The sequence below is a fragment of the Aulonocara sp. 'chitande type north' Nkhata Bay genome, linkage group LG19 (assembly GCF_057382095.1).
Source record: "Aulonocara sp. 'chitande type north' Nkhata Bay isolate Kocher_YH1m ecotype deep benthic linkage group LG19, A_spYH_male_GT1.1, whole genome shotgun sequence".
NCBI lineage: Eukaryota > Metazoa > Chordata > Actinopteri > Cichliformes > Cichlidae > Aulonocara > Aulonocara sp. 'chitande type north' Nkhata Bay.
Genome location: NC_141362.1, coordinates 12153983 through 12169287, shown reverse-complemented (window position 1 = coordinate 12169287; position 15305 = coordinate 12153983). Strand labels below are relative to the sequence as shown.

At 43.3% G+C, this 15305-nt stretch overlaps 1 protein-coding gene across 4 annotated transcripts in view; it reads left to right on the top strand.

Annotated features, from left to right (window-relative positions):
- col12a1a (collagen, type XII, alpha 1a) overlaps positions 1 to 13058 on the top strand; it is a 53361-nt gene extending 40303 nt beyond the window's left edge. For 3 of the 4 annotated variants that reach the window (XM_086275526.1, XM_086275527.1, XM_086275525.1), the window contains 17 exons: positions 118 to 260; positions 618 to 727; positions 4577 to 4735; positions 4949 to 5026; positions 5722 to 5808; positions 6262 to 6315; positions 6616 to 6711; positions 7062 to 7115; positions 8020 to 8073; positions 8333 to 8386; positions 8908 to 8979; positions 9061 to 9096; positions 9174 to 9240; positions 9330 to 9512; positions 9680 to 9757; positions 10831 to 11001; positions 12251 to 13058. In XM_086275526.1, the coding sequence (XP_086131652.1) occupies positions 118 to 260; positions 618 to 727; positions 4577 to 4735; positions 4949 to 5026; positions 5722 to 5808; positions 6262 to 6315; positions 6616 to 6711; positions 7062 to 7115; positions 8020 to 8073; positions 8333 to 8386; positions 8908 to 8979; positions 9061 to 9096; positions 9174 to 9240; positions 9330 to 9512; positions 9680 to 9757; positions 10831 to 11001; positions 12251 to 12378 (1624 nt within the window). In that variant the 3' untranslated portion in view covers positions 12379 to 13058. Of the gene's footprint in view, positions 1 to 117; positions 261 to 617; positions 728 to 4576; positions 4736 to 4948; positions 5027 to 5721; positions 5809 to 6261; positions 6316 to 6615; positions 6712 to 7061; positions 7116 to 8019; positions 8074 to 8332; positions 8387 to 8907; positions 8980 to 9060; positions 9097 to 9173; positions 9241 to 9329; positions 9513 to 9679; positions 9758 to 10830; positions 11002 to 11407 lie in introns of all 4 variants that reach the window. The other variant, XM_086275528.1, reaches the window with a different exon arrangement.
- The last annotated feature ends 2247 nt before the right edge of the window (positions 13059 to 15305 follow it).

Sequence of the window (15305 nt, the reverse complement as noted above, 5' to 3'; positions counted from 1 at the left end):
AAAACATGTGCCGGCTGTGTCACACAGTAGACCATTTGTTATGCATATCATTATTAATCTGCTACAGTAACGAGCGCACAGCGTCTGATCACAGGGTGTGATTTTTCACAATTACAGGGAGATCCATCCGGATGGTCTTCCCCCTTCTTACACCATCATCCTGCTCTTCCGCCTCTTGCCCGACACGCCCTCTGAAGCTTTTGATATCTGGCAGATTGCCGACAAAAACAACAACCCTGAAGTCGGGGTCACGGTCAACCGTAAGTCTCCCCTGCTGAATATTCTTACCCTGAGCTGTACACTCTTTAAAATCATACTTTGTTTTTTTGTATAAATCACTAAAGGTGCTAGTTGCAAAGCTTCAGGACATACTGCTTGAAATACAATTGGACTTTTTTGTTGTTTCGCTGGGAGCTTTAACTCTTAAAACAGCACCTTGTTCAAACCATGTGCATGCACATAACCACAGGAATTGTCCTAATCCCTCCGAGCCTTCCCTTTATCCTTCCCTTTATCCTGCTCTCTCTGCGAGCATGTGTTCTCTATAGTCTGTGCTTTGCGTGCCACTGCGCTGTAACACACTGTCAGGGATTCATCAAAGGCTCTTCTCTTTTCAGCTTCCAGCAAAACAGTCACGTTCTACAACAAGGACACCCGAGGAGAGATCCAGAGAGCCACATTTAACGAGCAGCAAGTGAGGCGGGTTTTCCATGGCAGCTTCCACAAGGTAAACATCGGGCGTGATTCTTAAAGAGAGGAGCAAAGTGACATTTTGGCTTTAATGCGAAAGACTGGGAGTCTTTTGTTTGTGAGTTGAGCGCTGCTTCTCCTTTCTGAAGGCTTTTGTGTTTTCAGTCTTTTCACGTCTGTTTTTACATCCTTTCACACTCTGTGGCTTCTATGCCTCCTTTCTTTTGGCTGAATTACCTTTTAATGCGAAGATGTGACAAAACATTCAGGGTCATGTAGCCGTATCAAAAGGTTCCTGCTATCAATCTCAAAGTGGCAACCTGCTGTCAAAGTGGCCCCTTTTTACACACACACACACACACACACACACACACACACACACACACACACACACACACACACATATATATATATATATATATATATATATATATATATATATATATATATATATATATATATATATATTTATTATTTCTTTCTTTAATTTAAGCCACGGCCAGTGAATATGACAAATGGGCTGTGGAGGCTATAAATAAGTTTTAAAAACTTTGGCTGGAGGGAAATTCTGCTGCAGACTGTTAGAGTGAATCATGGCGGTCTGACCACATCAATACTCTAAGCTTTCCTGGTAGTTGTTAGATGAATTCCAAACCAATCTGCTCCTCGCTGTATCAATTTTTATGTGGGTTCAGTTGACTTGCTTGCATTTTTTCCACAAACAACACGAAACATCTTCATTTAATTCCCCAAAAGACATTCCTGCAGGTGCATGAAAAAGCGTCTTTCACCTGACCTCCCCGTCTGCTAAATGTTCTCCGTTTTCAAACTAAAAGCTGAAATTTCAGGACGAGTTTAAGTTAACGCTGAAGATATAAAAATCAGTAGCCCCCGTGATGAATCGGCTGAAATTTGCTTGTGCGATCGGTGGAGATTTGGGCTGGAATGTGTACTTTTCTCATTGTGAAAGCAAGGAAACACATTATTGGCGGAATGCTGCAAGGACAGTGAGCGGTGGATTTAAGGCTCCAGGATCCAGATGTTTGCAACTGTCTTGATGAAACATTTTCTTTATTTTGAAACCATCATCTGCTCCAGATTTCCTGTGAGAAATTAAGCCAGAACTCCTAAAGTGGCATGTATTTAAAGATTCGTGAACATCAACTCTTCAAACAATCGGCCAAAACCTCTCATCTTACACAGAATATCAACAACAGCGGCGATATTGTGTTTCAGACTGTTTCTTTCCCTTCGTCGGTTTAGCCGCTATATTAGGAACACATGCCGGGCTTACTACTGTGATAAACACCATTTGTATCGTATGCTTTTTCTCTGGGCTACAGAAAGCGGTAAATAGAGACATGGACTGTCTTTGTGGCCAGTGCAAAGCATCAGTGACTTCAAAACATCCCCTGTTCTGTTTCAGCACAGTAAGACGGTATATTTTACAAACCTGGAAAGATTTATGATGCTAAATTGATCACCGGGGGGAAAGCAGCTGGTTTCGGTGTACTCCAAGTCACAACCAATTGCATTTGCTATTTCTATTTAGTACACTGTACATTTATTCTAAGGTCATCGAAGTAAACGACCCTTTTCGACATACAGACATCTTATCTGACATCAAAGATTGCCACCCCACTTCCTGACATGAAAGAGCTCAGCGTGATGTACTGGCCCAGAGATCAGAGCCTGCAGCAAATTACTTTTTAGTTTGACCGTTTAGCGTCTACACAGCTAATTGCAGGGTGACTTTATGAATGAATGCGACCCTGGAAAATGTTGGGTCAGGATTGGATTTTAATTGCATCACAGTCGGTCGAGTCTTCGGTGCGTGCGATTGCGCGTGCATGTGCGTTGCATGAGCTGGCGAGTCTGCAGCGGTCTACCTAGCTGCTTATTTGCTGGTCTGCTGAGTAAATGCCGCTGCTGACTGCTGCGGTGGAGTGTGTTTACATGTTGTCAGTGGTTTTCCAACACTTTGTGGCTATTACAGACTGACCTCAGCATGAGTGTGCGCAGGCTCAGCCAGAGTGACCACTGATGAGACTGTCACAAATGATAGTTGGGTTTTTTTGTGGGTGTGCAGAAAAGCGAAACGCAGTGAGATCTGAAATACGGAGTGAATACAGATTTAGTGAAGACTTACTTTCTAACCTTACACCTCAGCTTTCATTGGATCAGCTGGTAGAGGATATCATCTGCTAACTGGAACTGAATCAATCTCTGTCTGCAAGCCAGTCCCGATGCTTTCAGTGGAGTCTGGATGTGCATGAATGTTAGACAGAAAGCACTTTGTGTCTTGTAATCAGGTTTTTGACTCGCTTCTAGAGTATTTTCTGTGTCTTTCAGGCTAGTTAATAAAGAGTAACCCAAGCTGGGGAGGTCGTGGTCAACTGCTACTTAAACATGTGGGATCACTCTCTGAGATGGCTATAGCAGATGCTAACCACTCACTAGCCCCACTGGGGAATTCCCGCCCCCCACCACATTTGACTGATGGGAACCTTGCTGGTAACCAAAGATTTTTTCCATATGTCATGATGACCAATCGCGTGTTCACTGCTTAAAGTTTGATCATGTAAGTTGTTGTAATAGTGAAAAGTACATTTTAGTTTGCGTTGTCTTTGTTCATGAAGGCGGTGCCAGTGTACCGCTCTTTGTGAGCCCAATGCCAAATTGTTTATAATCTTCATTTCTGACAAAAAAGTCGACAAAGTTAAAGATAATTCAGTTTTTTTTTTCATAGAGAAGACTTACACCTGCTTATTAACAGGGCTTTGAGTCTTTTGAGGTTCAGGATTGGAAAAAAAATGGAGGAAGACGGAGGACGGAGCCTAGAGCAACAAAATGTGATATTATATCAATCTCGGATGTCATGTGCATTGGAGCGGCGACGGTGTCAGCTTGAAATCTCACCATATGTGCTGTGACTGTGGAGTGTTGACACAGCAGAGCACAGTGAAACCCTCTGTGTTAACAATTGATGAATGAAAGTTGTTCGTCTGTCAACGCTTTGCTGCATCTGGACAAAATCATTTAACAGCAACCATCAGCTGAGGGAGCGCTGGTCATTATTTTTCCTGAAGCCTCAATTTCCAGTGACACTGTGTTTTGTTTTGTTTTTTTTTACTGTGTTTACTTGCTGGTCAGTGAGGTAATGTGTACAGTATACCATCCAACCATGTTTTGGTAAGCCCTCAGGAGCATCGTGGCGAATTATATCCACGCCAGGACCTGGAGATAAACGGCAGCCCTCTCTCTATGTGGTCTCACCAGATAGTTTGTTCTGTTTCCAAGGAAGTAAACTATAATTTTAAGATTGATTGCCAAGAACTATGGCCTAGTCTGTGGTTGGTATAGCTTTGTAGAAAGAATTGGTAGCTTGCTTTTCCTGACATAAAGAAAGCTTGTCTGACTGATAGGCAGAGGAAAATGTGCAACTCTGAAGGGAAACTATGGAAAGTGTAGGACTTTTGATGGCACACCGCAAAAGATATTATTTCAAGATGTGGAGCCGGGTCCTCTGAAAAGGAAACTTCAGAAACTGGCACTTTGTCACTCTGTGCTGTTATACAATCACTGACTAGCACTTTAATACCACATGGAAATGCCAGTGTTGTATATTCCCACTTTACGGTCCATTTATCTGTGGAGGCATCAAACAGCAGCTCAAAGACTAAACATTTCTAGTCTCATGGTTTCACTTTCTTATAAAGAAAAGATTAATATTTAAACGGCAGCCAAAGAGATTTAAATGCCAAACCAGTTTTTCAGAAGCGCCAATGTTCTTAGAAATATTTGCCAAATAATCGTTGCAACCAACTTGGCAGCTGAGGAGACAAAGATGTTAATGGTGCCCTCTCTTCATCCGTCCATCCTGCAGCTCCACATCACCGTCTCTCCAGAGAAAGTCAAGCTCAACATTGACTGCCAAGAGGTGGCAGAGAAGCCCATCAAAGAGGCCAACAACATCACACTGGATGGCTATGAAGTGCTTGGCAAGATGGTCAAGTCTGGAGGTGGAAGGAGGCAGTCTGCTACAGTAAGTCAAAAAAAACGAGCTGGGACTCATTAAAACTGCAAAAGTTTGGAAAAACGCTTTTGGAAGATCATCTCTTAAATTTCCAAAGAAAGAACATCCAAAACTTCTTGTCCATAGATGCACAATTCACTTTTAACTGCTCCCACCGAATGCGTCTGTCTTTTAACAGCGTAGGAGCCATTTGTTAACAGCCTCGCTTCTTCTGTTGTGTAGTTCCAGCTCCAGATGTTCGATATCGTCTGCAGTTTGAGCTGGATCAGCCGAGACAGATGCTGCGACCTGCCTGCAACAGTAAGAACAATTTAGAATCGTGTCGTAAACAAGCCAGAAGGCCGCTGACATACATGCGCACTGTTCGGCTATTCTGCCACATTTGCTTCCCATGTTCTCTCTGAAGCCTTTAATCTTTGCTGTTAGCTGTAACACATCTCCAGAGGTCCACTGTGACTGTATACACTATCCTGGGTTTACAGCCCAAAGTCTACGTTTGCTGGTATGTGGTCATTAAGCAAAACGCTATAGTGCTGTTTGAAAAGAAAGCGCCTCAGCTGGCCTCAATGGAACCTTGTATCCTGTGTAATTGTGCTAATCGCACTATTGCCATCATGACCTCCCGATTACATGAAAACAAACGCTCCTTTAGATCACCAAGCACTCACTAAATCACATTTACTTTGATGCATTATGGTAAAAACCGGATGCATGCACATTTAGGCAATTACAAGTAATTCTTGTATAATTTGCATCACATATTAATCCATCATGTCAATGATTCCAGTCTTATATAACACATCACATCAACCAATCATTTCCATACGTGGACAGCGTTTGGTCCTGAAGCTTCACGATGACCAGAGTTTGTTGGGATACTGTTGCCTAATTGTGTAATTGTATGCTACAGATTTCAAAGACAAGCCTTCGATTGTCAGTTGGTGTTAAATATGCAATAATAATGTGTGTTTCTGCTCAACTTTGGTCCTTTTCAGAGAGATGAGGCCAAGTGTCCATCCCTTCCTCACTCTTGCACGTGCACGCAGGACAGCATCGGCCCCCAGGGACCTCCTGGACCTTTGGTACAGAAACTCCCTCCATCATCCCTTAATCTGCCTTCACTTCCTCTTCCTCTGCGTGTCTTCACCTGATAAAGCAGTTTTCTCAGAAGACAGAAATATTTCAGAGATGATGATGATAAAGCCAGACCGTTCTCTGTTACAGTGACCATACAGCTTCACATTTGTACTCAAACACACTGAGGATGTTTTTTTTAATCTCTGGAAAGAGCATTTGAGGATGAGACAAGTGGCACATGTGGAAAAAAAAAAAGTGGGCTTGGGGAAAAGTGTCAAAAGATAAATGCCTGTCGGAAAAACGGCAGTACAGACGTCTTGAGGAGAGGTCTGGAATATGTGGGCTTGGTAACCTCACTAAGCCAATGCAAGGATTTCGCTGGCTTTGGGGCTTTAGGGGTTTTGGAACTTGCTCCTGTTGTTACACTCACTCGGATTTCTGGCTCCTCACTTTTCTAGGGAAGCCCGGGCACCAAAGGACCTCGAGGAGACAGAGGAGATCCTGGCAAGCCTGTAAGTTAAACTTGACATCACTGTAGGCTTTGATTTTATGAGGCTCCTAAAGTAAAGTTAGATATGTGATAAATATGCTTCGCGATGCCATGGTATTTCGCAAGCTATTGCAAATTGCACACATCTGAAGTCAGTTATCGACTGTATGTTTTTCCACAGCTACAGTTAGAGGGGCCTATGTTAGGTAACCTAAAGGCTCGTTTCCCGAGGCAATCATTGTCTATATGTGCAGTTAAAGGTTTGCTTTAGGTTGCCAGAGGCTGTGTAACATTTCGTTGTATGTTTCGGTTAATGCTTTAGGGTTCGATGGGTCCACGTGGTGAGCAAGGACTTCCAGGTTCGATGGGACCACCAGGTCCACAAGGCCCTAACGGACTCTCTCTGCCTGGAGAACCAGTAAGTTCATCCACACTCCAAAGAAATCCTCTGAGTAGATGTACGTTTCCACACTATCACTGTTTTTTCTTTAAATTACCGTTCACATGTGCTGATAAGTGAAGTTTGTGTGAAAGTTGATGAATAGCTGATGTAGTTTACATTTTGCCAGTGAGTTGTGTTTTGACATTAGTTATAAATCCATCACACTCCCCTCGACGTGAAGAAAGACCAGAGGGCTCGCTTAGGATTTTTTTTTACCTGCAGATGTTCTTGTGAAAACACAAAATCAATCACAATCACAGGTTCACTGAAAGAAAACAACCCCAAAGACTAAAGCAAGCTTGTCTTTTCTCATCCTCCATCTTCAGGGTCGCCCAGGACCGAAGGGAGATCCCGGAGACCCAGGCATGCCCGGTCTGCAAGTACGTACTTCTCTTTATTTTGTGGTTTGTGAGCAGGAAACGGGAGACTATCCACAGAGAGCGGTGTTGCTACTGGAGCCTGGATTTAGTCCATATGGCTGGATGAAAACCACACTCAGAGTGGGAGGTTTACCATGCCATCCTCAGGGAGTCCCACACTCTCAGATCAGCCCACTGATTGACAAACGGTAGAAGGCCGCTGATGCAGTTAAATTATTATGAAGTGCAGGCTCATGTTACCAAAGGGGAAATGGGGAATGGAACATGTTCTTCTCCAGCCTTGTAACTGAAGATGATTGGGACGTGGTAAAGACTTGCACTCTGTCTGAAGTTTGAGCATCTTTGACTTATGGCAGAAGACATCCTGCTGAGCTTGTGGATGAAAATGAAGGTCAAATAAAAGCAGACTCTTGGGAGTTCTTTGAGGTTGCACGGATTTTTTTTGACTGTCAGAAGCAAACATGAAGTTAGGCCAAATCCATTTTATATAATAGTTAGGAATTTTCTGGATTTGAGAGGCTTGGTATTGCGTAGCCATCATCGCTTCACTCATCCAGCCAACTCCCACCGTTCAGTTGGAGAGAACCTCACTATTGGCCATTCTGGTCCTTGAATAAGCAAATTCAGACATGAGAGAAAGTCCCAGAGCTTGTTGGCAGCATTGTGATCGTTGCTTACGTAATACAGCTTATTATAACAGCCTATGTACATTTCTACAAGATGTCCTACGTCAAGAGACAAGAGAGAGGTTTTCCTACCAAAATATGTACTGTTTTTGGCTCGACACTGAGGAAAATGCAGGATTTTTCTGTTAATTCTAGGTCAGCGGGGCCACTGGGGAGCTCTATAAACGTCCTGTTCTTGATCATTCACATTTGATGAAGTGTGTCTGCCTTTTTCCCAGGGTCCTGCTGGACAGCGCGGTCCTCTGGGCCCCGTTGGACCGAGCGGAGCGCGGGTAAGATCGATCTTTGGACATGCGTTGTATTCACACTGTGTTCAAAGCCTAGAAATACTCAAGCACATGTTTTACATGCGATCAGCCACTTATACACGGCCCCATGTTTGATGTTGCCTCCATGTTCTCACTTACGTCAGCCAGAACCATTGAGCCACTGCCTATAAGCCTAATGTAAAAACACACACACAGGCTGATGTATTGCAGGGGTCTCCAGTGTGTTGTTATCCATGTGTGATTGTATGTTGTTTCTGCTTAGGGGCCACCAGGAAAGGAGGGACCATCTGGACCCAGAGGCCCACCAGGACCCATGGTGAGTGTGGAATTGTTTGTGTTGAAAGGAGCCAAATAAATATTCAGTGGAGTGTGCTTTATTTCCTGATATATCTGCAACAATTACTCCTCTGGCTCCACGGCACATGAAAAGCAGGCTGTAGTCTGTAGCTTCCTCCACTGTTACCAGGCTCGTGCGTGCATCTCATTTCCTTTTTCTGTGGTTTAAGGAGGTCTGAATCCACTTAATCCAGCCGCCATGCCAGCCAGTATAGAACGCACACGTACTATACCATCCTGAGTGCTCCAAGAGCCATTAGCACCGGCTGGCGAGTGTGTTTGTGTGCATGTGTGTGTTTCAATCTGTTCTTGGCAGCTTGTGCCACGTGCCCCTACACCCCCCCAACCCGCTGCAGATGCTAAAGTATAGCTCCCTACCTAAAGCTTGTTATGCAGCTATTAACAGGGAGCAGAAGTTAAATGTTACGATTACATTTACTGTGCAGTCATTTCAAATACAAACCGCTTTTCTCTGAAAATTCTCCTTTTTTTTTTTTTTAGGGAAATCCTGGAAATCCAGGTGTTCCAGGAATAACAGGAAAACCAGGAAAACCAGGAGATCTAGGAAGTCCAGTACGTACTGAATAACGTGGCACAAATATAGGGGTCCAGGACGTGGTATGCTTGTTCTCATGTTGTTCCTCTCATTAACAGGGACCTGTTGGCCTTAAAGGAGAGAAAGGAGAGAGGGTGCGTATCATCTTCTCATCGCTGTTTTGTAACGCTTTAGGAAACAATCGCTTCATGACAACATCTTTGTTTTCCAGGGAGATTTTGCATCCCAGAACATGATGCGCTCCATTGCCCGACAAGTTTGTGAACAGCTTGTGAACAGTGAGTCAAATGTTTCATATAACTCTGGGAATTTATCTTAAATGATATTTCTGTCCTAAATCTCTTTGATGCGTCCTCTTTGTTTGAAGGTCAGATGAGCAGAGTCGACATGCTGCTCAACCAGATTCCTTCCGGATATCGTAGCAACACTCCTGGACCACCTGGGCCTCCGGGCCCTCCTGGCAACACGGGATCCCGCGGAGAGCCCGGACAGCCTGGCCGAACTGGTTTCACTGGAAACCCTGGTTTACCTGGAAATCAAGGAGAAAGAGGTGCGATACCAACTCTGTGGTTTATTCACAATTCCAAGCAAACACTTTAATCAAGAGTCACCTCAGTTGTGTTTCATAGACACCCTGAACATTTCTCCTTTTTGCCAGATATGAGAACTTGTTTTCATTTGTTTGAAAGTGAGTTCTACTCTTTAATGTTTCTGTAGGTTTGCCAGGAGATAAAGGAGAGCGAGGGACTCCAGGAACCGGTATCAGAGGACAAAGAGGTCCAAGTGGACCACCAGGTAACACAATTCATCTTTTTGAAGTGAAGTAGGCCATAGCGAGAAGAAAACGAGCTGCTTTAAGCTTGTTTTCTGTTGAACATTGTTCTCCAGCAGCTGCAGACAGTCTGCTGCTCTCCCACTGTTCAAATTTACAACTCGATCCTGACTCTAACACAGTTTCGCCGTGACAGCCTTTTCCAACCTTCTTGGTGGACCTTTCTAGGACCGAGTACTCCCACTGGCCCCATTAAAATGACACATTTCAGCAAGAGGCTGAAATTTACCTACAGTAACTGTGGCTCAGGATCTTTGGTTTGGGCAGCTGCGCTACATAAATTTTTTGGAGAGGCCCCAAACATTTTCCCAATTCTTTCCTTTCTTAAAGATTTATGTGATGTGTGCATATTAGACATCTACAAAGACATCCACGGTAAATGGAAAAAGAATTTCCACATGTGATGTTCAGACAGCACCCAGGACGTCTTTAGACCGTGTTGCAGTTCAAGAAAAAGAGAAAATGTCATTAGTTTGAATGAGCTTGTAGTTTTCTTTAGGTGAAAATGAGATCTGGTGTGCGGCTTATAAAAGTGCTCGAGAAAGTTTCCGTTCCCTTGGGAAGTGATTCCTCAACAACAGGAACCTCCTATTGATGTCTACCCCACACCGAACACTGACATCTCTGTTTCTGTGAATGAATTGAGAAACAACTAGGAAGTCCACGCTGATGACTCACACGCACTGTGTATGTGTGTGGGTGTGAGTGGGGGGGTCAGATTGTTGTACAATGAGCTTTCTTTAGTGGCTTCATTGACAACACATGGGCTCACTTAAAGGAGAGAAAAAAGAGGGGGGAAAATTCCACCGTGAGTTTTGCTGTCTAGACAGACGGGGCCGGGGTGATTCCAAACAGCCCAGACTGCATCCCTCTCTTTAATTGAGCCACTGAAAAGTTGAAATTACAGTTCTGCTGCCCTGTGAACCCCCACCGTTTCCACAGACGGGTTGCGGATGATGTCAGTGGGGTTTTGTGCTTAGCTGTAGAGACTCCCTGCTCAGGTTGGCTTCACTCGCCTTCTCGCTCCCATTTGCAGGGCCACCCGGAGAGTCACGAACCGGATCCCCGGGGCCTTCTGGCTCCGCTGGGCCTCGTGGCCCTCCAGGTCGTCAGGGCACTTCAGGCGTGAGGGGACCACCGGGACCACCTGGGTACTGCGACTCCTCTCAGTGTGTTGGCATTCCTTACAACGGACAAGGTTACACAGGTACGCTTGATGCGCTGTAGGTCCTGCATGGTGCTACATCAGAGGAAACTCCAAGTGTATGCACGATTATTAGACTGGCAGCTCATTGGACAAATTCAATGGATGGAGGTATGAATGCAGCAGAGTGTTGATATTGGAATAAAACTATTAGTTTTGTTCCCTGGGATTTGTTTTCAGTTACTCATGCTGCTCTGTTGAGCTTTGTTGGTTTGCGTGTGACAAATTTTCAAAAATAGCAACTTTTGAAGAAGCGGTCAAATAATTTGTAACTTGTATATTTAAATACCTCCATACATTTAATGTCCAGGTTTGAAACTGGCATGTAAAGCATTCTAGCTATTGGTCAAATGAGATGCTTTTTACTTTGTTCCACAGAAAACTCACACCTTGTTTGAACTATTTTCAGGTTTTGCATAGTAAACGTTCTAAGTCAACTGTGCTGCTTACACTTTGAAGTCCCGTTTCTGAGATGTTTGGCCGTTTGCTATGGGGCATGTAAGGATAAATCGCCACGGACATGATTATTGAACATTTAAAAAGAAAAAAAAAAAACACGAATGGAGCGGACTAACATCATCTCACAGCTACAAGCTACGGTGATGGCAACCTGCTGGTCTGTTTGCATCTTGAACCACAAACCGTTGGGAGATAGAAAGCAGAGACTGAGCACTTCTACAGAGGAAGGAGCATGTACAAATACCACCCAAAACAAGTACTAACATAGAGGAGCGTTAATGTAGAGGTGACACGTGTAAATAAAACTAATGTTTTGCCTTGTAAATGATTGTATGAAACGAGACATTTCACTAAAAATCAAGTTAACATCTGTATTGAGCTCGTGCCTTGTAACCCTCTGCTTACTTACATCAGCATAACCCCTGTTTATGACGCCTGAGTGCCCTAAACAGCTCTGGTCCAGACTGAAGCATGTTTCATTTGTACTTTTTAATCATCGTGCTCTTTGTGTACATTGGTGAAAATGGTGCTAAATGTTGCTTTCCTGCTATTTCCATTTGTCTTTTATAGTATCAGCTGGTTATGTTACTATGTCTTTTTTATTCAATATCTTGTTGGGTTTTATTGTAAATGTCATCACAGCTTTTAAAACTTCTTTTTGTTACTTTAGAGAGAAGCAGTTTGACACAGGGCATTTTTTAAAGTCCACAGTGCAATATAATTTAAAATTGTGCATGTGAAAAGTTGCAGAAGCAGCCCGTTTTTTGATTGGCCATCCTCAATATGTTTCTAGCCAACCAGTACCCACCTGAACCCGAAGTAGTGAATATACCTGTGGAGCCAGCTGGAGAGTTTGAGACACGAAACCCCAGAGGAAAGCGATCGCTACCACAGGACAATACAGAAACACTAGCATCATAGCTACGTTAAGGAGCGGTCAGAAAGTCTACTATTGAATAACTTACAGGAACACTTAAGTGAGGATGAAGCGATATCCAGAGCAAAACTAGTACTTATATGGGTTTGATACCCCTGGCTATAATGAACATATATATTTTTTTTGATGTGACAAACTTTAGGAAGATGAATACAAATGTACATGTTACAAACCTGTGTGCTTGCCAAGTGTCTGCTTGTAATATAACCGCAAGTGTTAATCGGGCTTCAGTGCACTAATCGTGTAAAATCCCGTCCAGAGATGTACATCGTGTATGTTTTTGAACACTTTCCATCTACCCATGTCGTTTTCAGTAAGTACTGCCGTTTCAGTTAAAAAACATCGCCCCTGTGACATTGTGACCAATTTGTAAACCCGCTGATATTCTGACTCTTTGTAACAAGCAGCATTTCTTTTTAAATATTTTGTTTTCTTACCAAAGGTGGAATTGCATAATTGTGCTGTATATTTACTGAGGATTTCTAAGGCAGAATATAGTTGTCATTTCCTATCGATGCAGTTTCAATTTGGTTGCAAGACTATGGACATAGGATTGCTATTTTCATGTTTTAACTGCACATTTTGTGAATTCCACACAGCCTTATTTTCTTATTTATTTCTGAAACGAAAGAGGCATTTTTCAATAAAACTACTGAAAATGTAACAGTTGTTTGAGCTTTCTTATCGTTTTTCTATAAACTGAACTTTGAGTCAGAAACGTCAAAGGTCTGAGCCGCAGCTGCTGTCTGTTCGAAATTCCTCTAGATGTTTATTTGAGCGACAGAACCTGTTTTTCCTCAACATGAGACTTTCAGGAAAAGACTTTGAAGTGGAAAACTTTATTTATTTTGACAGCTAAAGATATTTTGAGCCTGTCAAGACAACGAGAAGAGAAAGAAAGAAAGAAAGAGCTTTCTCAACTTCTGAGCTACTTCACAGTCTTTGACATGAAACCGCTTGGCTTTTATCCTATCAGACTGCAACAATTAAGCTTAGAGATCCATAAGGAAACAATGTAGTGGTAACTGGGCCAATACCAGCACTGGAAAAACCCAAAGATTTATGCCCTTCAAGCATGTCTAATGGTGAAATAAGAGACGTATGAGGTAAGCAACAACTGACAAGTTTCTGTTTGTTGTGATAAAGGGAAAGCATGTCTGAGGAGGGGTTCTGCACAAATGCCACAGATAAGAGCTGCGAGTAATGTCCCAAGGTCAAGCTCGGCAACACAAACGTGGAAACATTCCACTCTGGATGTGTCTTACCTTTATTTCCTGATGATAAGTGCATGAAGGTGTAAAACAGCTGCTACATGTTACACAAAGGCTTAAGTGAAAGGACCCACAGCTGATGGTTCTCACTGCTTTAGTTATCACATGATTTCTCTATTAAGCCCCTCCCCTTTTTATTTTATAGTACTTACAGACATGTTTACTGCGACATATGGAAATGTATCCACACCTGTTTTTACGCCATACAGAGTTCACACTGCGTTTCAACATACAGCAAACACATTATCATCTCAACATCATTCGACGACGCCGTCCAAGCAAACTCTGAGGCTACATTTGCCCCCATTTTTCCACCACATCCAAACGATACCGCGTTTCCCCCCAAACTTACTGATGCCTCACTGTAATCCACCTGGTCTGGTTGAGTTTGATGGCAATCCAGCGTCCATCTGTGTTCACTTTGTGGCCAGAGTTTCAAGTGGGCTGTTCTAGCGGTTGTTACGCACTTCTGTTTTATCTCTGGATGTCCTCTTGAAAAACAGCAAACAAAGCACTTTTTCGGCTACAGTGGGAAGAAATATTTGTAATCTTATGTAGCATTTTATGACTTCAGGGAAAAGGTTTTGGAAAATGTACATATTTGCTGAAAGGATGAACAGCAAAGCTGAGACTTCTCATACGCTCTCCAAGCTCTTTAAAACATATCTGTTCATCTGAACACTTCACGTCCTCACTTTAGGTTTGACAGCGTTTTAGTAGGTAAGCTGAAAGGCTTGGATGTGAATTGAGCTGCGGTTTGGGGAAGGCCTCGAAGGGGCTCCCGGGCCTGGCAGATCCCCGTGTTATAAATACAAGTGAAGAAGTTAAACAATTGATAAGTGGAGGGAGGGTGGGGCACGTGAATGAGAACAAACAGCTTGTAGAACTGGGGAACAAAAAAGATGAGAACTGGAAGGAGCATGTTTGGAGGTCCTGCTCCTGAAATTCTGATACTTCATCTCCAAAACAAGTTTTACCATAGAGATTGAAAATGTGACGTCATTCAGGGGTAAAACCGCAAAGAATTCTGGGAACTCGTGGCAAGAGGTACTAGCGCACGCAGGCTTTCAATTGAAATCAGTTACACAGCGATAAAAAGAAACACAAAAAATGGCAAGAAGCTGTTGTATTCTTGACTGCAATAGCCGGTCGCATGACAGCCACGGGAAGCCGACGGGTAAAGAGATCGGTTGTTATCGGATTACGTCGTGGAAGAGATATTGTTCGAGCCATGTTTCCGAAGTAACAAAGAGGCGACGGATGGCCTGGATTGCAGCCATTCAAAGACAAAATATAACGTCCCAGAACACTCCAGCTCACATGTTAGTCTGCTCCAAGCATTCCCACAAAGGTCAGTGTTTTGTTGTAGTTAATACGTCATTTTTCTTAACATAATTGGTGATATAGTGTTGCACACTTGGACAAATGACACTTCCAGGCGTGCATGAGTTCAGAATCGTTCTCTTTACTTGCTCTTTTGCAACTGCAAATACAAAACACAAGCACTTCAGTTCAGCGTAGCTGCGCTCTGCAGGCTATCTGTGCAGTAGAACACACAGGACCCCAAGGCTGCCCGATTCAGTGCCTGCGTGAGCCCGAAGCTGCCCGTTTCAGTGCCTGCGTGAGCACCACCCGTGGGA